Consider the following 26,033-nt stretch of genomic DNA (forward strand, 5'->3'; position numbering starts at 1 on the left):
GCCATCTCACTGGCTCTTCACTCAACGTTGAAACGCCTGGACAGCAAAGCTGCATATACATCAGGATGCTCTTTACTGACTACAGCTCGGCATTCAATACCATCAACTAAACAATAAGCTTCAAGAACTTGACCCCAATACCCCCTTGTGCAATTGGACCCTGGATTTCCTCACTTGCAGACCCCAGTCAATTTGGATTGGCAACAACATCTCCACCACAATCTCCATCAGCACAGATGCACCACAAGGCTGTGTAATGTGCTTAGCCCCTTGCTCTACTTACTTTACACTCATCATTGCATGGCTAAGCACAGCTCCAATGCCATATTCAAGTTTGCTGACAACACCACTGACATTGGCTGAATCAAAGGTGGTGATGAATCAGCATAGAGGAGGAAGATGTCAGCAAGACCAACGAGCTGATTATTGACTTCGAGGAGGAGGAAACCAGAGGTCCATGAGCCAGTCCTCATCAGAGGATCAGAGATGGAGAGAGTCAGCAACTTTAAATTCCTCGTTGATATTATTTAGGAGAACTTAACCTGGGCCCAGCATGCAAGTGCAATTACAAAGAAACCCTAGGAGTTTGCAAAGATTCAGCATGATATCTAGAAGTTTGAGAAATTTCTATAGATGTGTAGTGGAGAGTATATTGACTGACTGCATCACAGCCTGGCATGGAAGCACCAATATCCTTGAATGGAAAATCCTACAAAAAGTAGTAGATATGGCCCGGTCCATCATGGGTAAAGCCCTCTCCACCATTGAGCACGTCTACAAGAAGCATTGCTACACAATAGCAGCATCCACCAGGCAGGTCATGCTTTCTTCTTGCTGCTGCCATCAGAAAGAAGGTACAAGGTGGTTCAGGATCAATTATTACTCCTTGACCATCAGGCTCCTGAACTAAAGGGGATAACTTCACGTGCCCACTTATTGAAATGTTCCCACAACCTATGGACTCACTTTCAAGGATTTTTCATCTCACGTGCTCGATATTTATTTATTTATTCTTTCTGTTATATTTGTGCAGTTTTGCACACTATTTGCATACCCAAGTTGATGCAGTCTTTCATCAATTCTATTATGGATTTACGGAGTATGCCCACAAGAAAATAAAACTTGGGGTCATGTACGTACCTTGATAATCAATTTACTTTGAACTTTGATGTACTTGTAATAAATAAAGCTAATTTTTTATCTTTATCTGTATAAGCAGTATTCAGAAGCTTTTCACTGTATCTTGCTAGATATGACAATTAGCAAAGCCAATCCCTAGACCAGATGTTGCCGTTCATCGCCTCTCTAAATCCTCACATCCCAAAGCAACGCTAATTAATTGTCCAGAGCTGGTCAGATCACGGTAGCCAAGAGTCAAGGCCATCTCTGATGATTTGTTTATAACTACGCTAACAAAGACAAAGATTATTTATTCTCAGGATATCCCAAAGCTCTTTAAAGGCACGCTTTCAGAGAAGCAGCCAAAGACATCAAGCTGAGCCAGCCCGTGTTGTGACAGACATCGTCTGCTGCAGTGGTCAAGGCTGTGGGATAAATCCAGGCCAAGACAGCAGGAAGGCTCACAAGCTCTTCCACAAAGGAGTTCCACAATGGCTCTTACATTCCAAGGTGATGATTTAACACACTGTCGGCTTGGGACGAGGCAAAACTCTTCTCGATGCTGGGCTGAGATAGCAAGACACTCAAAGGGAGATAGTAGCATTAGAGTGTTTTGATTCAGAGTGGCAGGCATCTAGTACACAAGCTATTTATTTTCTTTTGAGGCAGTTCCTCAGCATCGAGGCTGGAGGACCAATACCTCATTCAGTCTGGGTGACCTCTAACTGACAGCGTCAACACTGCTTTCTCTAAACACTGGTAACCACTCCTCTCAGTTTAGAACATAGATCAGTACCACACACTGTAGGCCCTTCAGCCCATAATGTTGTGCTAACTTTTAACCTGCTCCAAGATTAATCTAACCTTTCCCTACTACATAGACCCCCATTCTTCTTTCATCCATGTGCCCAAGAGTTCCTTAAATGACCCCTCTCTTTTTGTTTTCCCTCATTCTGGTGGCCCTCTCTCCTCTTCTCTTGACCTGCAATCACCTCCCTCTGATTTCCCACCTCTTCCTCTTTATTTCATGGTCCATTCTCCTATCCTATCAAATTCCATCTTCTTCAGTCTTTCACCTTTTCCACCTATCCCCTCTCAGTATCTTACTTCATTACCGCACCCCCCCCCACACCTGACCTGGTCTCACCAATCAACTGCCAGCTTGCATTCGGGTTACCTTGAACTTGCACCCCGCCTCACCACCTTCTTATTCTGGCATCTTCCCCCTTCTCTGTCCCAGTTTCCTACACCCTATTCCAAGCTCAGAAACTCAAAAGAGACCCATCCTCAAAAATCTCCCCCACCCCTGGGTTTCAGCAGATGACAGGTCACAGACACAAACCCACAAAAGTGGGAGAGAGGACGATGTCCTGGTAAACTTGTTAAATTAACTATCAGTGGGTCCTGGAATTATAGGGTGCCACAGTGGCGTAACGATTAGCGTGGTCAAGAACTCGGAGTTCAATTTCAGCACCGTCAGTACGGATTCTCTGTACGTCCTGTGAATGGAATGTGTGGGTTTTCTCCAGCCAGGTCCTCTGGTTTCCCCCCACAATCCAAAGCCACACCGGGTAGGTTAGTTGGTCAATGTAAATTGCCCTATGATCGGGTTAGGGTTAAACGGGCTTGTCAGGGGTCGCTGGGGCGGTGCAACCTGAGGAGCTGGAAGGGCTTATTCCATGTTGTATCACTAAATAGTGACATTTTCTGGGGTTATAGAAACATAGAAAATAGGTGCAGAAGTAGGCCATTCGGCCCTTCGAGCCTGCACCGCCATTTATTATGATCATGGCTGATCATCCAACTCAGAACCCCGCCCCAGCCTTCCCTCCATACCCCCTGATCCCCGTAGCCACAAGGGCCATATCTAACTCCCTCTTAAATATAGCCAATGAACTGGCCTCAACTGTTTCCTGTGGCAGAGAATTCCACAGATTCACCACTCTCTGTGTGAAGAAGTTTTTCCTAATCTCGGTCCTAAAAGGCTTTGCCTTTATCCTCAAACTGTGACCCCTCGTTCTGGACTTCCCCAACATCGGGAACAATCTTCCTGCATCTAGCCTGTCCAATTCCTTTAGGATTTTATATGTTTCAATCAGATTCCCCCTCAATCTTCTAAATTCCAACGAGTACAAGCCCAGTTCATCCAGTCTTTCTTCATATGAAAGTCCTGCCATCCCAGGAATCAATCTGGTGAACCTTCTTTGTACTCCCTCTATGGCAAGGATGTCTTTCCTCAGATTAGGGGACCAAAACTGCACACAATACTCCGGGTGTGGTCTCACCAAGGCCTTGTACAACTGCAGTAGTACCTCCCTGCTCCTGTACTCGAATCCTCTTGCTATAAATGCCAGCATACCATTCGCCTTTTTCACCGCCTGCTGTACCTGCATGCCCACTTTCAATGACTGGTGTATAATGACACCCAGGTCTCGTTGCACCTCCCCTTTTCCTAATCGGCCACCATTCAGATAATAATCTGTTTTCCTATTTTTCCACATTAAATTGCATCTGCCATGAATTTGCCCACTCACCCAACCTATCCAAGTCACCCTGCATCCTCTTAGCATCCTCCTCACAGCTAACACTGCCGCCCAGCTTCATGTCATCTGCAAACTTGGAGATGCTGCATTTAATTCCCTCATCCAAGTCATTAATATATATTGTAAACAACTGGGGTCCCAGCACTGAGCCTTGCGGTACCCCTCCAGTCACTGCCTGCCATTCTGAAAAGGTCCCGTTTATTCCCACTCTTTGCTTCCTGTCTGCTAACCAATTCTCTATCCACATCAATACCTTACCCCCAATACTGTGTGCTTTAAGTTTGCACACTAATCTCGTGTGGGACCTTGTCAAAAGCCTTTTGAAAATCCAAATATACCACATCCACTGGTTCTCCCCTATCCACTCTACTAGTTACATCCTCAAAAAATTCTATGAGATTCGTCAGACATGATTTTCCTTTCACAAATCCATGCTGACTTTGTCCGATCATTTCACCGCTTTCCAAATGTGCTGTTATCACATCTTTGATAACTGACTCCAGCAGTTTCCCCACCACTGACGTTAGGCTAACCAGTCTATAATTCCCCGGTTTCTCTCTCCCTCCTTTTTTAAAAAGTGGGGTTACATTAGCCACCCTCCAATCCTCAGGAACTAGTCCAGAATCTAACGAGTTTTGAAAAATTATCACTAATGCATCCACTATTTCTTGGGCTACTTCCTTAAGCACTCTGGGATGCAGACCATCTGGCCCTGGGGATTTATCTGCCTTTAATCCCTTCAATTTACCCAACACCACTTCCCTACTAACATGTATTTCGCTCAGTTCCTCCATCTCACTGGACCCTCTGTCCCCTACTATTTCTGGAAGATTATTTATGTCCTCCTTAGTGAAGACAGAACCAAAGTAATTATTCAATTGGTCTGCCATGTCCTTGCTCCCCATAATCAATTCACCTGTTTCTGTCTGTAGGGGACCTACATTTGTCTTTACCAGTCTTTTCCTTTTTACATATCTATAAAAGCTTTTACAGTCAGTTTTTATGTTCCCTGCCAGTTTTCTCTCATAATCTTTTTTCCCCTTCCTAATTAAGCCCTTTGCCCTCCTCTGCTGAACTCTGAATTTCTCCCAGTCCTCAGGTGAGCCACTTTTTCTGGCTAATTTGTATGCTTCTTCTTTGGAATTGATACTATCCCTAATTTCTCGTCAGTCACGGGTGCACTACCTTCCTTGATTTATTCTTTTGCCAAACTGGGATGAACAATTGTTGTAGTTCATCCATGTAATCCTTAAATGCTTGCCATTGCATATCCACCGTCAATCCTCCAAGTGTCATTTGCCAGTCTATCTTAGCTAATTCACATCTCATACCTTCAAAGTTACCCCTCTTTATGTTCATGCCTAGGTAACACGAGGTGTCCACAGGTATCATGAAGGTTTTCCAGGACCATTGGGCACGGAGGGGATAAATGGCTTCCTAGATGCCGAAGGGAACATTTTAGATTAGTTCATATCAGTTACTGTTTCTAGTGTTTCCTCTGTACAATTGCAGTCATGTACAACTTGAAATAAATATATTTTGTAAAAACACTAATACTTCACTGGTAGCAAGGAACCATAGAGTCCAGTCATTGAGATCACCACACACACACACACGCATGCACACACACAGAGTCCGACCGAGGTACAGCAGTCACCACACACACAAGAGTCCAGTTACTACACACATGAAAGGAGGGGGAAACAGTGACCTCACAGCTGATTTAGAGATCAGACTTTCATGAGGACGTGGGAGAGTGGCAGAGCACGCTCAGACTCCCCAGACAACTCTAAACAAGATCTTGTGGGAAAGTTGCAAAAGATTATCTTTATTTGTCATAAGTACATCAAAAAATGCAGTGAAATGTGTCAAATCAAATCAGTGAGGGAGCAGCCCGTATGTGTCGCCACACTTCTGGCACCAACATAGCATGTCCACAACACACTAACCCCAACCGTTTGTCTTTGGAAATGGGAGGAAACTGGTACACCCACGCGAACACGGAGAGAACACATGAACTCCGTACGGACAGCGTGGGAACTGAACCCCGATCTCACAGTTGGCACAGGAAGCTAACCACTACCCGCACATCCCGTTTAAAATTCATGCCCCTTTAAACCTATGCTGTCTGGACTGACATGTCCACTCAAGGGAAAAAGACAATCCACCTTCCTGATGCCCCTCATAATTTTATAAACATCTATCACATCTCCCCTCAGCTTCCGACGTTCCGGAGAAAACAATCCAAGTTCATCCAAACTCTCCCTATAGTTCACATTATTGAATCCCAGTCACAGCCTGGTGAAAATTAAACCCTGACTGTGCAGCTGACGTTGTAAAGTACTGTACTAACTGCTACACCACTTTACGCCCCAAATTACTTACACACACACACGCACACGTTACTATGGCACACCTGCTGCTCCAACCAGCACAGGGAATCCCCAACTGATTTCTAGCCCATTGCCTCAAACCACTAAGCATGACCACCATGCTGCTGAGAGCTCTCCAACTCTCCGTCTCATTGTCATATTCACATTGAGGGGATCTTCCATCGAGAACATCAGGCCTGCAAAAACAACCCTGAAAGGAATGATCTACAGAAAAGGCAGCTTGGTAACCAGGCAACAAAAAGAAACCCCCCCCCCCGCCCCACCGTCACCCCTACTCCCAGCTCGAGCCTGGACGGTGATCTGCAGGACTGTGTCAGATACATTGGAGTCCAGTGGTGACAAGGCCGATGGTTATATACATAGAACCAATGAAAAGCACAGGGACAGAACCACAACCACCCCCACCCCTGGAGTGCCAGGCTTGTATGTCAGCAACCCCACAAACTTCCAATACATGAATAGAACTCACTAATACGGTCAGCTTCAACAGTGTTAAACATAGAAATCAAACAGTGTAGTCAGTGAACTCCACAGACAAAATTCTCAATGTTTACAAAACTATCAGTCAACTTGAAGGTGACCAAAAGCATGGTTTGGAAATTCTTAAACATTTTAGCAAAGCCATTGTATTAAAGTTGAGTCTCATTTCACACAAATTTCCACACAAAATGAGTGGGCAAGATTAATTCATAAACCCATTGCAACACAAATCCAATAAAGGTTTGAAAATAATAAAGCCTGCAGATGTTGAAAATCTGAAATAAAAACAGAAAGTGCTGAAAACACACAACAGGTCATTCAGCCTCTGTGCAGAAGGAAACAGAGCCAGCCTTCATCATGATCAGGTGCTGCGCCCAGTTTCAGCTTTGACTGCCATGGCGCCCACACTCCTGTTTCAGGTCAAGTGGATCAATTCATTGGTATTCGTTTCCAGTTCTCCGGCTGCTGTCTCCATCGTCATTTGTCTTTGTCTTCCTCTTGCTTTCTTCCCTTCAATCTTTCCCATAATTACTGTGCATTCTAACTCCTCTTTCCTAATCACATGTCCAATGAAGTTACGCTGCCTCTTCATGATCTCATTATTTCTCTTTTTGTGTTTGCGCTGTTGATGACATCCTCGTTAGATATTCGTTTCGTCCAGAATATTCTTCACCTGAAACATTAAACCCATTTCTCCTAACACACACGCAAATGTCAAAGGTCAATCTGAAAAACTATTTTCACATTCTCTCCACAGGTGCTGCCTAACCTGCTGAGTATTTCCGGTGTTTTCTGCTTTTTTAAATCCCAGTAAATACTTTACTCTAGGATTCAGGGAAATTCCTTTCACCATCAAAAGCCTAAAACTTTGAGAAAACAAATCTTACGAAACTCTACCTTGAGCAGAGGCCATATGGGATATTTCTGCTGTCACTACAGATTAGCAAGACACGAGGTGGAGGGAGGAAGAGAAGAAAATCTTTCTTCAAGGTTAGTCTGTATTTGCTTCAAAGAATTTTCCATTTTCTGAAGCACACAAAGGCTACTCACAAGGTAGACACACAAAGCAGCTGTCAGATAGACACCCCAGGATAAATAATACAGCAGGTACTATCATTAACACAGCATTACAGAGCTCTTTCCATCTGAAACAGATCCTATTCAAGATCACTTGACACTGCACCTACAGACACATTGCCACGATATACATCCAATACATCTCAACAGCACCACACAGAAAGACCATTCTGCCCAGTGTTCACGTGTGGTCCTTACAGATGGGTAGGGGTGACACAGCAGCATAGCGGTTAGCGCGACCACTGACCAGGGTTCCTTTACCACTGCTGTCTGTAACGAGCTTGTACGTTCTCCCTGTGACCACGTGGGTTTCCTCCGAGTGCTCCGGTTTGCTCACACATTACAAAGGCGGGCAGTTGGGATTAGTCTTAATGAGCTGTGGGCATGCTATGTTGGCACCAGAAACTTGGCAACATTTGCGGGATGCCCCGAACACAATCTTCAGTTGTCGGAGCAACATGATGCATTTCATTGAATGTTTTGATGTACATGTGACAAATAAAGATCTTTCTTTTTTCTTCAGTCTACCGGTAAAACTCCTTCCTTCTCACACTTTATCCTATCAGTTCTGCAAGAAACTACAGAGAGCTGTGGACTCAGCACAACACAGGAACCAGCCTCCCCTCTATGGACTCTGTCTACACTTTACTCTACCTCAGTAGAGCAGCCAACAGAATCAAGCACCCCACCCACTATTCTCACTTCTCTCCATTCGAATTGGGCAGAAGATACAAAAGCCTGAAAGCACATCCCACCAGGCTCAAGGACAACTTGAGGAAGTCTGGCCCCTGCACACACAGCACGCAGGCCCACTGGCGCATGGACATACCGTGAACCAGATCCCCAGCTGTGGGCAAATAGCCCCACTGCCTTGTGGGCAGCCTCGAGAGAGACAGAGGCTACAGGAGTAAACCCAGACAGCAAATCCAGAGTGGAGTCCCTTAGGCAGCTGGATGTCATTGAACATCCTTCCAGCAGCTCCTGCAGCCAAGCTGGTGTCAAACATATTGCTTCATAAACTTTCCTTTGGACTACACAGGTGAGGCCAAGAGGGGGATCTTGACAACTGGGAATCTCAGGATCTCTATACCTTCTGCCCAGGCTTGTGAAGATTATCATCAGCCATCGTCTTTCGAGATAGACGGATGTCAACCAAATGGATGACAGGGCTACATAGGAGGGAAGGGTTAGATTTATCCCTTAAAAGGTTGGAACAACATCATGGGCTGAAGGGCCTGGACTGTGTTCTAACACCAATACCAAATTTTCAGTTTAACTACACTGAACATCTATTCCCTCCAAGTCTGGTGCACAAATTGCACCAGAGTTACTCACCCAGCCACTCACGGGGCTACTCCACCAGCACCCCTCAAACTCGGGACCTCTATCACCAAGTCCAAGTTCAGGCATATGTGCACAGGGTATACAAATGCTATGAAATTTCCACAGCAGCGGCACGGCACATTACCGCAATGATAAACATACTGAGCATTAATAGGCTTAAGTTCACAAACTACATGCAGTTTACATGACAAAACAAACTGAAATAAACAGAATGATATTAATGCAAGCTGAGAGAAAGAAGAATCACGGACTGAGCACAGACACAAAATACTGGAGGAACTCAGCAGGTCAGGCAGCATCTATGGAGGGAAATGAGCATTCAACATTTGGGGCTGAGACCCTTCATCAGCACTAGTGAAATCTAGACCAAGGTCATGTTAGGGTTTTTTCAGTTCAGTTCAAGAATCCAATGGGCATTGAAGCCGTTATTTAACCTTGATGTGTGTGCTCCTGTCTATCCTGCCTGAGGGCAGCATTGAGAAGAGGTAAGGGGAGGGGAGTGTCCCTGATGACCAGTACCACCTTCCTGGGACAAAGCCTCATGTAGATGTCCTTGATGGGGGGGAGAGCCAACGACAAGGGCAGCAGGCAAGTGGGAACACCACCACTTGCAGGTTCCTCTCAAAGTTGCACATCATCCGAATTAGTAAGTGCATCACCACCCTTCACTGTCACTCAGCCCAAGTCCTGGAATTCCCTGCCCAACAGTACTATGGGAGAACTTTCAACAGAATTCCAGTGGGAATGTAAGTGGCTCATCTCCAGCTTCTCAAAAACTACTTGGCCTGAGCCACCACCCATTCCTAAGGAGTCCAAGGTCCGTTGGAGTATGCAGGCCTCTCCTTCACATTCTACCAGTCTGTCGCCACCAATACAATCTTCTATGTGGTGGCATGCTGGGGCAATGGCATCAACACAGGTGATGCCAACAGGCTCAAAAAACTGATTAGAAAGGCTGACTCTGTTATAGGAGTCAAACTGGACACACTGGAGCCTGTAGTAGAACAAAGGACCCTCCAGAAAATTCTGATAATTCTGGATAATGTTTCTCACCCTCTACATGCCATCTTGGCTGAACAGAGGAACACTTTTAGTAATAGACTGAAACAACTGCACTGCTCCAAAGAGCGCTATATGCGGTCATTCTTACCCTCGGCCATTAGGCTCTATAATGAGTCAACCTATAGCCTGGGAAGTGATGACCACCCGCCCCCCGCCCTCCTCCCACCGTTAGACTGTTTGTGGTAACTTTTTTTTATTCTTTCTACTTAACTTCTAATATTTACATCTGTGCACTTGTAATACTACTGTGACACCATAATTTCCTTTGGGATCAATATAGTATCTCTCTATCTATCCAACTTCCTTCCTGCATCCTGTTATCAAATTAAAAGTTACTTATCAATTCTCGTAACTGTTTAACTTTTCAGGGATTACATTCCAGGTTATAACACAATGGAAATAAAATACGTTCCTTTGTCAATGATCTGAAATCTGCGTTTTCTGAAGATTTGTAATAAATCTGTCCTCAAGCAGAAGTCACTGCTGCTGCTTGTACAGATTCCATCCCCTGTACTCAACCACTGCTCAAACCTGGAGCAGACACAAGGTGTACAAACGTTATGAATGCAGAGTTTTGCAGGAGAGGTGAAGCCATGGGTTAAAGATGAAAGATTTGCTTTATTTGTCACAATTACATTGAAACATACAGTGAAATGCGCCGTATGCATCAAATCAAATCAGTGAGGATAGTGCTGGGCAACCTACAAGCGTCACTGTGCTTCCACCATAAACACTAGAGATTCTGCAGATGTTGGGAGTGCACAGCCTCACACAGAATGTCAGAGGAACTCAGCAGGTCAGGCAGCATCTATGTTAAGGAATAAACAGTTGACATTTTGGACCGAGACGTCTCATCAGGACTGGCCATGGATGCTACAGGACATAGAACATTGGCAACTTACTAACATTAACACGTACATCTTCGGAATGTGGGAGGAAACCGGAGTACCTGGAGGAATTGCACACATACAAACTCCTTACAAACAGCAGCGGGAATCAAAGCCCGATCAATTTTACAGTTGCACTCCCTGCTATGCAACGGTGCCTTTGCCACAAGAAACAGAGGTAACATTAAGTTACTATTTCAATGCTGTGGGATCTTGCTGTGCACACGTCACCACAGATAGGGAGGTGGTGTAGGAACAGAAGACCCACACTCACCACTTTAGGAACAGCTTTGTCCCTGCACCATCAGAGTTCTCAACTGTCCACAAACATCACCTTTCTATTCCACTTTTGCAACTTTGATTTTTGTAACTTCACAAACCATCTCAAACTGCACATATCAAAGTTGCTGGTGAACGCAGCAGGTCAGGCAGCATCTCCAGGAAGAGGTACAGTCGACGTTTCAGGCCGAGACCCTTCATCAGGACTAACTCTTCCTTCAGTTAGTCCTGACGAAGGGTCTCGGCCTGAAACGCCGACTGTACCTCTTCCTAGAGATGCTGCCTGGCCTGCTGCGTTCACCAGCAACTTTGATGTGTGTTGCTTGAATTTCCAGCATCTGCAGAATTCTTCTTGTTTGCGTTTTCAAACTGCACATCCCTATTTTTTCACATTACCGCACAGTACAGGCCCTTGGGCCCATGACCTTTTAATCTACTCTACAATCAATCTAACCCTGCCCTCCTACATAGTCCTTCATTTTTTTTTTGACATCTGTGTGCTTATCCAAAAGACTCTTAAATGCCCCATATGGGTCTGCCTTGACACAAGAAATTCTGCAGATGCTGAGCAACACAGAACAAAATGCTGAGGAACTCAGCAGGCCTATAAATTTTATGTCTTGCTTTGTACTGTTACGGCAGAACAACCAATTTCACAGCATACAGCGGTGGTGATAAATTTGATCCCGATTATGCTGCCAATTCACTTTCTGCAGAACAGTTTTCCATGCTGGGTTGTGCAAAATGTTTTAAAAGGCAAGCTTCCTTCCCAAGTTTACACAAGAATCAATTCTAATTACGTTGGAAATAAGCAGACATGCTGCTTATTTTACTCATAACAAGATACTTGGTCAAATTTACTCTGGGTTTAATGCAACTTCTTTCCGCTTAATAAATTAGAATTGCTGCAAGATCAGGGTTCGGTTCTCGCTGTCTGTGAAGAGTTTGTTTGCTCTACCTGTAACTGCACGTGTTTACTCCAGGTGCTTCGGCCTCCTCCAAAGATGCACAACTACGGGGTAAGGTTAGTAAGTTGTGGACATGCTATGCCGACACTTGTCCCAGCGCATCCTCACTGATTTGATTTGATACAAACAATGCATTTCACTGTATGTTACGATGTAGATGTGACAAATAAAGCCAATCTTTATTGTCATGTGTACTGAGGTACAGTGAAAAGCTCGCCTTTTATACTGTTCATACAGATCAATTCATTACACAGTGAATTGATATATTTCCAGGTAAAGCAATAACAATGCAGAGTAAAGTGTAACAGCTACAGAGAAAGTGCGGTGCAGGTGCAAGGTCATAATGAGATAGAAAGTGAGGTTAAGAGTCCATCTTATCATAATAAAGCTTATCCCAAGGTTCCTTCACATAATACTGTCTTTGCCCAATCACTTCATCGGCTCTATTAATAATTTATTTTCCTACCTATCATTGTGTTATCTGCAAAGTTAGAAACCACATTTTTGGTACCTTCAGCCAAGTTACTTAGTTCAATAGAATGTTGAGGCCCCAGCAACAATTCCAGTGTGCAGTATCCTAAGTGATTGCAACAGGGCCTGGCATGGAAACGTCTGCAGACAGTGCAGCACAGGAAAAGCCCTCCCGACCACTGAGCACATTTACAAGGAGCACTGCCACAAGAAAGCAGCATCCATCATCAAGGACCGCACCATCGAGACCATGCTCTCCACTCACTGCTACCATCAGGCAGGAGGTAGCAAAGGCTTAGGTCCCATGCCATTAGGTTCAGGAATAGTTATTACTCTCCAACCATCAGACTCCTGCACTGGCATGGTTAACATCACTCACCTCAACACTGAACTGATGCCACAACCTAAAGGACTCTACAACCCATTCTCAGTATATACCTACACATTTTACATTTTTTTTCCCCACAGTTAGCTTTCTTTTGCACATTGGTTGTTTGTCAGTCTTAATGTATAGTTTTTCAGAAATGTGAGAAACACTATGGAATAGAACCCTTCAGCTCCTTTGAGGCCTACGGCCCAGCAACCCCTAATTTAACCTGAGCCTCATCACGGGGCAACTTACCTGTCTTTGGACTGTGAAGGGAAAACTACACGGTCACGTGGAGAATGTATTAACACCTCACAAATAGAAATGGGAACTGAAGCCAGGTTACTGGCACTTTGAAGTGTTGTGCTAACCACTATACCACCATGCCACCCCTAAATTCAAGATCATCAGTGTGGAGATGCCGGGGTATTTATTTTCCTGTAAATGCCTGAAGGAAATGAATCTCAGGGTAGTGTATGGTGATAAATACATACAGTACTCTGATAATAAATTTACTTTGACATCACTTGCTACTTCATGTCAACAGAAAAATAATTAAGCCTGCTATTTCCTGTTAGCTAATCTTCTATGGCAACATGTTGATGTCAAAACCATGAGCTTTTTTTATTTCCCGATAACCTTAACCTTTGATGTGTTACCTTATCGAACGCCTGCTGGAAATCTTAAGCATAGCACACCCATCGGTTCCACTTACCCCTAAATGCGTTACTTCTTCAAAGAATAATAAATCAGTCAAACATAAGCCATGTTGACTTTCTCTGATTACTGTGAATTATTCTAAGTGCCTTGTTGTAATGTCTTTAATAGTAGTTCCTGACATTTTCCCATGTGACAGATGTTAAGATAAGGAGCCTGCAGCTTCCTGCTTTCCCTCTCTCTTTCTGTTTCTGAATAAGAGAGTCTTATTTGCTGTCCTCTGGTCTGATGGAGCCTACCCCAAAACCAGGGGATTTCATTTTTTTTTTAAAGATACAGGCTCAATGAGCCTGTGCTGGCCTATCACACCCACGTGACCAACTAATCCAGATGTGGGAGGAAACCAGAGCCCTGGAAGAAACCCACATGGTTCATGGGAAAAACATGTAAACTCCTTACGGGCAGTGACGGGAATTGAACCTGGGTCACTCGCATTGGAATAGCTTTTTCTGATGACAGCCACACTACCATGCTGCCCATCTATGTTGTCTTGCCACCCATGGTTTTGGAAAATTAAAACCCAACACTTCAGATCAGTTTCTGTAGAGTATATAAGCTAATCCTTTGTACAGTACATACAGGCATACTCAGTTACTGCTCGAAACGTCGACTGTACTCTTTTCCATAGATGCTGGAGGAACCCAGCAGGCCAAGCAGCATTTTGTATGTGTTTCTCAGTTACTTGTACATTTTGTTTCAAAGGATTGGTTTTGTAATTATATTTATTGTCTTCTTTCCAGTTATTGTACTTTTATAAGCTGCATGGATCCAGAGTATCAATAATTTTGTTCTCCTTTGCACTCGTATACCGAAGAGTGACAATAAACGTTCTTGAATCTTGAGTCAAAATGATCTTGATACATTTCACTCTCTCAAGCACACTAATCAGGAGCAGGCGTGAGATATTTAACCCTTCAGAAGGGTCACGGTTGGTCTGATTGCACCCTCAATTCCCCATGGCTGGTGACCTTTCACCCTCTTGCTTATCAAGAATCTAACTCTGCATTAAAGTATAAATCAGCCTTGACTCATATTACAATCCGTTTGATCTGTGTCTTACATAGGCAACCTTTTTTTAAAGTAAAGGCCCCCAAAGCTGGACTCTCCCACAGGAAGAAACATCCTCTCTACATCAGCAGAGAACCCAAGTACTGTTCATATTAACGTCAGACAGTACAGCACAGTACAGGCCCTTTGGCCCACAAAACTTCTCGACCTTTTAACCTACTTCAAGATCAATCTAATCCTTCCCTCCTGCATGGCCACCATTTTTCTTTCATCTGTGTGCCTGTCTAGGAGTCTTTTAAATGTCCCTAATGTATCTCCCTCTACCACTGCTCCTGGCATTCCCCCACCAAATAAAACCTACCCTCTGACATCCCCCCTATACTTCCCTCAAATCACCTTACAGCTAAGTCCTCTCATGTCAGCCATTTTGGTCCTGGGAAAAAATTTCCAGTTGTCCACTGTATCCATGCCTCTTATCTTGTACTCCTCATCCTCCTTGACCCCAAGGAGAAAAACCGTAACTCACTCAACCTTTCATCTTAAGGATCCTAGTAAATCTCCTCTGCACCCTCTCTAAAGCTTCCACATCCTTCCTATAATGAGGTGACTAGAACTGAACGCAATTCTCCAAGCATGGTCTGACCAGAGTTTTATAGATCTGCAATTACATTGGACCATGCTGTGCCTATGCTAGTGATGAGGGCCTGAAGTTATTTCATTCGCTACCAAGCACTTGACGACCACCTGAGGGAGAGTGAGCAGCTTTATCAACAGGAACAGCTTCTACCCCACGGTTATACTACTGAATAGATCCATATGCATCTTATTATTAATATATTATCTATTATCTGACATTTAATATCTGATGTAATATTTTGATATATTATCTAATATTCTATTAACATCTTAATAGAAAAGCTAGGGCTTTTCTGTTCTGAGTGAAGGAGGATGAAAGGTGGCTTGATCGAGGTGTACAAGATGATGCCACAGGTGGACTGGCCAGCCAGAGACTTTTTGGCTAATACAAGAGGGCATAATTTTAAGGTGATTAGAGGGAGTATAGAGGGGAGTCAGAGGGAGTATTTTTTCAAACAGAGAGCGGTAATTGTTGGAATGCACTGTAAGGGCTGGTGCTAGAGGCAGACAGATTCAGGATATTTAAGGCACATGGATGACAGAGGTGCACAAGATAATAAGAGGCACAGATAACATGGACAGCTGGAGACTTTTCCCCAGGGCAGAGATGAGGGGGCATAATTTAAACGTGATTGGAGAAAGGTTGTGGGGAGGGGGTGTTGTCAGAGGTTTTTTTTTCTTCCATATAGAGCAGAGTGGTGGGTGCCTGGAATACATTAGGGAGTGGTGGTAGGGGCAGACACATTAAGGACATTTAAGAGACTCTTATATAGTTACATGGATGATAGAAAAAATGGAGAGAAGGGCTAGATTGATCTTAAGGGAGGTTAAAAGGTCAGCACAACATAGTGGGCCAAAGGGCCTGTAACGTGCTGTAATACATGGTGGGCCAAAGGGCCTGTAATGTTCTATGTTCTTTAATATGACAAGTTGGATACTTGACCAAGCAACCTACTTCAATGTGATCTTGCATCTGTACTGCACTTTATTCTGCTGTTATTGTTCTACCTTGTCCTACCTCAATGCACGTGTAATGATTTGAACTGCATAAACAGCATGCAAGATTCTCACTGTATCCTTGTACATATGACAATAATAAACCAATTCCAAGCTTCCCATTCCTTCTTGCCCAGACAGGGCCAGGGCCCTCACGTTCGGGACATCAGCACTGCAGTTAAAACTAGCTGCCCCTTTGCTTCACCCTTTCCAAAATTAAGTTTATACAACATCTGGATGTAGAAAGGACAACTGTATGCACAGAGAGTGGTGAATCTGTGGAATTCTCTGCCACAGGAAACAGTTGAGGCCAGTTCATTGGCTATATTTAAGAGGGAGTTAGATATGGCCCTTGTGGCTACGGGGATCAGGGGGTATGGAGGGAAGGCTGGGGCGGGGTTCTGAGTTGGATGATCAGCCATGATCATAATAAATGGCGGTGCAGGCTCGAAGGGCCTACTCCTGCACCTATTTTCTATGTTTCTAAAACTGAAGACTAACCAAAAGCACAAAACACAGATATAATTAAAGAGGAAGGAGGATAAATGGTTTACAGTGTGGTGGGAAGTTTTCAAATGGGAGTCATTTTGTGTTTTATTAACTGTGGCAAGAGTAACACTACACCTAGAATTATCAGGACACTGGATTAGGTTAAATTTCTGAACAGGTCATTACCTCCTCCTATCCTCAAAGCACCACCCACTCAAAGTTCAAAGTACAAAGTATACATTATACAACCTTGAGATTCATCTCCTTTTGGGAGCCCACAAAACAAAGAAAACCAAAAGAACCCAGATAAAAAAAACACCCAACACCCAATGTGCAGAGTTTACAAAAACAAACCATGCCAACAAGTAGTTTGGCACCATCATCAACCAAAAAGGGTCAAAACCTGAAGTCCTTGCAAGGACAGCAACGCTGGTTAAACTAAAGCCAATCCGGAGAGACAATAATAGGAACAGATCCACGTTGAAACCCCTGTATGCACTTGTGTTCTCCATCTTCTTGTATGCATGAGAATCACGGACTTTGACAGCAGAACTGCAAAAGAACCAGGCAGTAGAAATGAGATGCCTCAGCATCTCCTGTACAGACACTGTCTCAAACAGTGAAATACCAAGAACCATCAGCCTGCCCATGAGACTCTAGAAAAATCTACTGTCCACAGTAAAGCAAAAGGGGCAGACAGTGGAAGAAATGGGCAGACAAGATTGCTGAGCGGACCGGAGAGAGTACTGCCACAACCCAGCCACTTGCCCACAACCCTGGAAAATGGAGGCAACTGGTGCAGCGCTCATCTATACAACGTCCCTACAGCCCAGGCAGGTTGTGGGATCCATAACCATACTGTTGCCACAAAACAATAAATTTCACAACATATATCAGTGATAATAAATCTGACTCTAATTATATGCAAGTTTGGTCTTGGGACACAAGCCACACTGTCAAAGCAATTTTTATTGCTCCTCAGTCACCAGCAATGACTCTTAGCTTTGAAGCTGTGGAAATTTCCACAGACTGGCCTCAAAGCACAGAGAACCAGTCAACCGCTTTCACAATAACTCATGAACAATAAGGAGATGAAGTCATCCATAAGATTGAAACTAACCTGATCGTGAGGTGTTAAAACCAGCTCCCCTTTCCTGTTGGAGTGGTTTACTACTGAATCAGTAAATAGAGACCATAAGATATAGGAGCAGAATTAGGCCATTCAGCCCATTAAGTCCACTCCACCATTCCATCATAGCCCAATTATCTTCCCTCTCAACCCCATTCTCCTGCAATTGTACGAATACAAAAAAAAGGGAGGGGAATAATAAATAAATAAGCAATAAACATGAGATGCAGAATCCTTGAAAGTGAATCCACAGGTTGTGGGAACAGTTCAGTAATGGGGCAAGTGAAATTAAGTGAAGTTATCCCCTCTGGTTCAAGAGCCTGATGGTTGAAGGGTAATAACTGTTCCTGAACCAACTGGTGCGAGTCCTGAGGCTCCTATAGCTTCTTCCTAATAGAGAGCATGACCTGGGTGGTGGGAGTCCCTGATGATGGACACTACTTTCCTGCATCAACGCTCTGTGCAGATGTACTCAACTGTGGGGAGAGATTTACCTGTATCCACCATCTTTGTAGGAATTTTCATTCGAGGGCATTGGTATTTCCATGTGCAACCAGCCAAATGGCCTGCTTCCATGCTGTAATTGTTATATGGTTAATACACTCACCACCACACACACACATCTATAGAAGTTTGTCAAAATTTTGGATGTCATGCCGAATCTTCGCAAACTTTTAAGGAAATAGAAGCTTCTGCTTGTGTCTCCCGACTCCCAACTTCTACAGTTTTTTCTTCCAAAAAGCAGCCTCTGAGATCTGATTACAGGATCTTCCTTAGGACATCCTTCCACATAGTGGCATTAATATTTAGAATAATCTTCCACAAGAAACACAATATTTCACACATTTCACTTTGGGCTAAATGGCAACTAACTGGCGGCACCACCGTCTGGTATGGGGGAGGGTGAGGTGGGAGGCACTGCACAGGATCGAAAGCAGCTGTAGAAAGTTGTCAACCCAGTCAGCTGATGGGCACCAGCCTCCACAGCATCCAGGACTTCAAGGAGTGACGATGCAAAGAGGCAGCATCCATCATTAAGGACCCCCAACACGCAGGACATGTCCTCTTCTCAATGTTACCATCAGGGAGGAGGTACAGGAGCCTGAAGATACTCATTCAACATTTCAGAAACAGCTTCTTCCCCTCCGCCATCCGATTTCTGAATGGACACTGAACCCGTGAACACTACTACCTCACTACTTTTTCCCCCTCTCTTTTCACAGTATTTACTTAACTTTCTAATATTTATATACTTTTTGTAATTTATTTGTTTATATTTTGCAATGTACTGGTGCAGCAAAGACAAAAAATTTCACGACAGTGATATTAAACCTGAATCTGAAACTTGAGAATGAGGGTAAAGACCTCAGGTTTACTATGATCTCATTCAAAGGTGTGCGAGACTAAACAGTTTCCTCCTGTTCTTGTATTGCAACGAGAGACATAATAAACTGGCATATCTCTTCTTTTCTCAGAGCCGTGGTGTTGTTTAGTCTTTATTATCTCATCTACTTACAGATTGTGTTTTTCCCACCAGGGTAGATTGAAGCAGGTACAGTATTTAACGCAAGGCAGTCATGGAGTGACAGAGACAAAGAGTAGCTTCTGTGCATCAATGCTATATGCGTGTGACTCCACGTAGTGTAAGCGGTTGGGGCAACGCTTCACAGCGCCAGTGATCACGGATCAGGTGCAATTCCTGTCGCTGTGTGCAAGGAGTTTGTTCATTCTCCTCATAACTATGTGTGTTTTCTCTGGGCACTCCCGTTTCTTCCCGCATTCCATATGGTTTGTGAGTTATGGGCATGCTGTGTTGGCCTCAGAACTGTGATAACACTTGTGGGCTGCCCCCAGCACAATCCCTGAACTGTGTTGGTCATTGAAGCAAAAACACATTTCAATATAGATGTGACAAATAGAACTACTCTTTAATCTTAAGCGTCGGGCAGAAAATACTGCAGGAGCTCAGTACATCAGGCGGCATCTAAGGAAATGAATAAACAGTCGACATTTCAAGCCGAGACCCTTCTTCAGGACTGGAAAGGAAGGGGGGAGAATCAGAATTAAAAGGTGGGGAAGGGGAAGGAGGCTGGCTGGAAAGTGATAGGTGAAGCCAGGGGGGTGGGAAAGGTCAAAGGCTGGAGAAGAAAGAAACTGGTCAGAAAGGAGAGTGGGCCATAAGGAGAAAGGGAATGAGGAGGGGACCCAGGGGGAAGTGAAAGGCAGGAGAAGATGTAAGGGGCCAGAGTGGGGAATAGAAGAGGGAAAGGGGAGGGAAAAAAATTACTGGAAGGTGGAATTGATATTCATGTGGAGGCTAACCAGATGGAATACAAGCTGTTGCTCCTCCACCCTGAGTGTGACCTCATCATGGCACAAGAGGCTGCCAAGGATTGACATACCACAATGGGCATCGGAATCAGAATTAAAATGTTTGGCCACTGGGAAGTTCCACTTTTGGTGGATGGAGCGGAGGTGCCCGACGAAGCCACCCCCCCATTTTAGAGAAGGCTGCATCAGGAGCACCAGGCACAACAGACGATCCCAGCAGATTCACGGGTGAAGTGTTACCTCACCTGGAAGGACAGTCTGGGGCCCTGAATGGAGGTTAACGGGCAGATGTAGCACTTTGGTAGTTTTCAGAGAGAGGGATATGGGGAAAAAGCCAGAAATTGGAACTAGATGAGTGAATAATTTAGCTCATGGGGGAGCTGTGGAGCAGACTCGATGGGCCGAATGGCCTACTTCTGCTCCTTTGTCTTGTGATCTTGTGAAGTGCCGGGAGGGAGATTAGTGGGGAGAGACGAATGGACAAGGGAATCACAGGGGCAGTGATCCCTGCAGAAAGCAGAAAGAGGGGGTGGGAGGCAAAGATATGTTTGGTGGTAGAGTTTATTTACCCACCCCACCCCTCCTTGTCTGCAAGTTTTATGGTAAGGTTGGGATTGGTGCAGAGAGAGTGGATGGCAGGACATTCAGAGGGGGTAAGGAGAGAGGAGTACTGAAGTTGAACTAGTTAATGTCTTTTTTTTAAAAAATCATTACTAGTAACAAGTTTATTGTGCTGAATGGTCAAGGTGCACTTGCAAAGAGGGCAAAATCATCTTTATTTAGAATGTATAACAATGCATGCCTCAATAAACTTGCAAATACAGTACTCAGCATTACTTGTAAAGTCAGTAGCCACAAGATTACGAAAACTGTGACTGGAGACGGGAGTCCTGAGGTAAACAGAGGGTCTTCACGGACGTGCAAGATGATAAGAGGCACAGATACAGTGGACAGCTGGATACCTTTCCCAGGAGGGAAATAGCTAACGAGGGATCATAATTGTAAGGTGTTTGGAGAGGCAAGTTTTACTTTACACAGTGATTGATGGGTTCATGGACCACACTGCCAGAGGTGGTGGTAGAGGCAGTTACATTGAGGACATTTAATAGACTTTTAATTAGGCACATGGATATACAAAAATGGAGGGGAATGGTTAGATTGATCTTGAGTAGGTTAAACATCACAGGTCTGTACTGTGCAGTAGTGTTCTATGTTCTAACCTGTAGCTCAAATGATGTCCTTAACTAATTACGCCCAGTACAATGGGATCAAGGCAGAGTGAGTGGTCCTGACATAAAGTATATATGCTCAAATGGAGAAACGTGGATACACATGCATGAGCCAAGCACATTTTGAACTGAGACACAAAAGATTCTGCAGATGCTGGAACTTTGCTTATGTTTAACTAATTACTCTCAGCAAGGAATGCTGAGATTTGTACACAGATATACTGAACAAAAGCTGAGGATGTGCACAGTATACCAGTTTTACATGGCTGCAGTTTTATAAAACTCTAGTTAGGCCACATCTGGAGTAGTTCTGGTCACCCCATTATAGGAAGGCCATCGAGGTTTTGGCAAAGGTGCAGAAGAGGTTTTCAGGATGCTGCCTGGATTTGAGGACATGTGCTGTCATGAGAAGTTGGGCAAACTTGGGCTGTTTTTTCTGAAGCGGTGGAGGCTGAGAGGAGATCTAACAGAGGTTTATAAGATTGAGAGAGGCCGGGAAGGTGGATTTGCCAGCTGCAGTGAGGATGCAAGTCTAGCAAGTGGGAACTTGGTGCATTGTCATACTTACAACTTCCAACTGTCCAGGTTACAAATAGTTCATAGGAGCAAATCTCTGCCATAGCATGGAGAGGACCTGTACAATACCTCCAGGGACGAGAGATTTCAACTCCGAGAAAGTAGCAAGATCTCTCGTGAGAGGCTTATCCTGAAGATTAAGAGGCATGGGACTGATGGTGGATTCAGAACTGGCTTGCCCATAGAAGACAGAGGGTAGTGCTTGAAGGGATTTATTCTAGCTGGAGGTCTGTGATTAATGGGTTTCCACACAGATCCATGCTGTTTGTGTTGTATGTAAATGACCTGGATGAAAATGTAGATGGGTGGGTTGTAAATTTGCAGATGGCACGGAGATTGTGCAGAAAGTAGAGATTAGTTTAGATGGCCATCTGATTACTAGTTTAATTGGTTTGGCACGACACTGTGGAGTGAAGGGTCTGTTCCAGTGCTAAGCTGAGCTTGTTTTCCTTAGAGCAAAGGCAGCTCAGTTCAAATTTCAAAATACATTTATTATCAAAATATGTACCAAATAATACCTAGAAATTCACTTCCTTGCAGGCAAGAAATAAAGAGATAAAAGAGAATTTACTACCCATTCTGAAATGTCATTCATGACATCATCCATTGCCACAATATACCCACTCAGGTTGGAGGTGCAACACTTCATGTTCTGTCTGGGTAGCCTCCAACCTGATGGCATGAACATCAATTTATCTAACTTCCAGTAATTTCTCCCCCTCCCTCTTCTCTCTTATCCTCCATCACCCATTCTGGCTCCTTTCTTACCCCTTCTCCTCATCTACCCATCACCTCCCTCTGGTGCTTCTCCTCCTCCCCTTTCTCCCATGGTCCACTCTCCTCTCCTATCAGATTCCTTCTTCTTCAGCCCTTTATCTCTTCCACCTATCACCTCCCAGCTTCTTACTTCATTATCCCTCCCTCACCCAGTCTCACCCATCACCTGCCAACTTGTATCTCTTCCCCTCCAACCAACCTTCCTATTCTGGCTTTGACCCCCTTTCTTTCTAGCCCTGGCCCGAAACTACCCCCTTTCTTTCCAGTCCTGATGCAGGGTCCTGGCCCGAAACTTTGACCATTCATTCCTCTCCATAGTTCCTCCAGCATTTTGTGTTTGTTAGACCACAAGCCATAGGAGCAGAATTTGGCCATTCAGCCCATCGATTCTGCTCAGGGTATCCAGCATTTGCAGAATCTCTTTGCCTTAATAAAGCTGGAAATACCCAACAGGACCTGGAGAGGGAAAGCAGACAATACCCCAGATCCACAACCTTTCATCAGAAACTAAATTATAATGTTTCTCTCTCCATAGATGCTGCCCAACCCGCTGAGTACAACTGGCATTTTATGCGTTTTAAGATCTGCATTACTTTTCATTTTCAAGACTGAAGATTGCTTAATGCCATTTCCAGTACACAAGTGTAAAGTAGAACGAAATTATTGTTACTCGGATCCGATGCAGCATTAAAAAAATACAATAAGATAAAGAACACAATAATTAAAAAGCACACAATAAATATAAATACATAAGATAGCCTATATACATAGATTGTATGTACTTAAAGTGACGCTAGGTACAGGAGTGTCTGTACATAAGGTGACTCTTACGCTAAGAGTTTCTTTTTAAACTCACCCTGGAAGAAATGACAGAAAAATCATAAAGAGTCACAAACCGCCTTGTACCCACACACGTCTCCCTTATCGCTAACTATAAACAGTCTTTGCCAACAGTTGCACAGAAAGAGTGCGTTAACCCCGCCGTCTCCCAGAGCTACCAATCCATGTGTAACTCGTCCGATCACCTCAAATGCACATTGACCTCTCTTTCTTAGTAAATTCCAGCAAATATTAACAATGGGTCTGAAAATAAATATTTTTCCCGTGTCAGGTTAACAAAACTTAAGTGTGCTGACGGGGGACAGCCACAGAGACCGGTTGCTTGGAAGTCGACAAGATCGCAAACGTTTCCCGAGTTCAGACCACTGGCAGGGTACGTCGACTATCAATCAGCCGAGTTTGCAGAAAATATTGCTCCCTTTTTTTAAAAACATACCATCTGTGGCCAACAGCGCTCAGAGAAGGGGGAAAGCACACTCACCCGCTCGGGTTTAGATCTAGCTTGAGGCTTCTTGAAGAAGGAAGTTCTTGCAGTGAAAAAGAACTCCTCGGAATCCTCTTCCAGGCTGCTGTAACCGCTGCTCATCGTGCTGGTCCACGTCATGGGCACCGTTCCCGTTCTCTCACACACTCACGGTCCCTGCTGCTTCGCCCGGTCACTCACCGAGTGCAGTTCCACTTCCCGCACTCGGCAGTGCGCTCAGCTCCCTCTCGCTCGCACTGGCTTCTGTCTGAGCCCTGACATTCCACAGGCGTATTTCCCCCCTCTCTCTTTCCTGGCTAAAAGCTTTCCTTCAGCTGCCAAAAATACTTAGAAACTTATTATTTTACACGCCGAACTCGCCGAGAGAGAGAGAGGAGGGGAGGAGGGAGACCCGCACAAAACGGCAACGAACACACTCACTTTCTCATCGCAAAGCTGTTCTGAACTCAGCCGAAAACAAATCAGAAGCTCACTATTCCAAAACTCACACCCACACGAAAGGGAGCTGACGTCATCGCCATCCAACAGATTCCGCGCTCTGCAATTAGCAATCAGCCCGGCTCCCTGGATACGTTGCAAATGAACCCTGCAGGCTTGGATGGGCTGACAAGAAGTTATACAATCACTTGCAATTTGCTCTGAGCAAGTGTCATCTGCGAAAGGGTGGAGAACCTGCAAACCGCGTTGGAACATAGAACAGTCCATCGCAGGGAGAGAGAGGCTCTTCGGCCCATCTAATCCCTTCTACCCCACGGAGGGGAGGTGCAGGAGCCTGAAGACACGCACTCAACGTTTTAGGAACAGCTTCTTCCCCTCCACCATCAGATTTTTGAACAGACAATAAATCCATGAACACAACCTCACTATTTTTGCACGATTTATTTATTTTTCTATATATTTATTACTGTAATTTATAGTATATTTTATGTCTTGCACTGTAATGCTGCTGTAAAACAACAGATTTAACAACTGAGCATATATCAGTGATAATAAATCTGATTCTTCATTCCCTTTATACTGGAGTGCCCTTTTAAGAGCCTCTTAAATGCCTCTGTCTGATTTACCTCCTTCACCCATGGCAGTGGACTACCACTCTCCATAATAAAAACATGCCCCGGTACTCTATCTCCTTTGAAATTATCCCCTCTGGTATTGGACATTTCAACACTGGAAAAAAAGATACCGGTTGTCTACTGGAGCTATGCTTCTCATAATCTTCTAAACCTCTGTAGCTCCCTTGAGGCTCTGCCACACCAGAGGAAAGAAGAACCTCTCGTTATTGTACTTGTCCCCTAATCCTAGTGAACAGTGGGTGCTGAGAAGTGACAGTAGTTCATCTCTGAGTGCAGTCACCCCTTCAGATTTCACTACAATCTGTAGCAATGCACACAAAATTGGAACTAAAATGGTTGGCCACCAGGAAACTCTGCTTTTAACAGATGGAGGCGGAAGTGCTCGACCAAGCGGTCTCCCAATTTATGATGGGTTACCCGGAATTTCCGGGCAACCAACCATTTAATTCCTATTTCCATCCTCGCTGCAACGTGGAAATGTCGGTGGCACGGTAGCATAGTGGTTAGCACAACGCTCTACAGTAACAGCGACTTGGGTTCAATTCCCGCTGCTGTCTGTAAGGAGTTTGTACGTTTCTTTCTGTGGGCGTGTAGATTTCCTCCAGGTACTCTGGTTTCCTCCCACTGACCCAACACCTACTGGTTGGTAGGTTGATTGGTCAATGTAAATTGTCCCGTGACTAGGCTACGGTTAAAATAGGGAGGTGCAGGGTGAAATGGTATCTCAATAAGTACTGGTCCATGGCTTCCTCCTGTGC

The 26,033-nt window shown here is 44.4% G+C and overlaps 1 protein-coding gene across 1 annotated transcript in view; it reads right to left on the reverse strand.

Annotated features, from left to right (window-relative positions):
* Positions 1-24,676, reverse strand: part of rassf3 (Ras association domain family member 3) — an 80,983-nt gene extending 56,307 nt beyond the window's left edge. The window contains exon 1 of the mRNA XM_063058409.1: positions 24,200-24,676. Within this exon, the coding sequence (XP_062914479.1) occupies positions 24,200-24,322 (123 nt within the window). The 5' untranslated portion in view covers positions 24,323-24,676. The remainder of the gene's footprint in view (positions 1-24,199) is intronic.
* Between the last annotated feature and the right edge of the window lie 1,357 nt (positions 24,677-26,033).

This window comes from Mobula hypostoma, chromosome 9, assembly GCF_963921235.1.
Source record: "Mobula hypostoma chromosome 9, sMobHyp1.1, whole genome shotgun sequence".
NCBI classification, from domain to species: Eukaryota; Metazoa; Chordata; class Chondrichthyes; order Myliobatiformes; family Myliobatidae; genus Mobula; species Mobula hypostoma.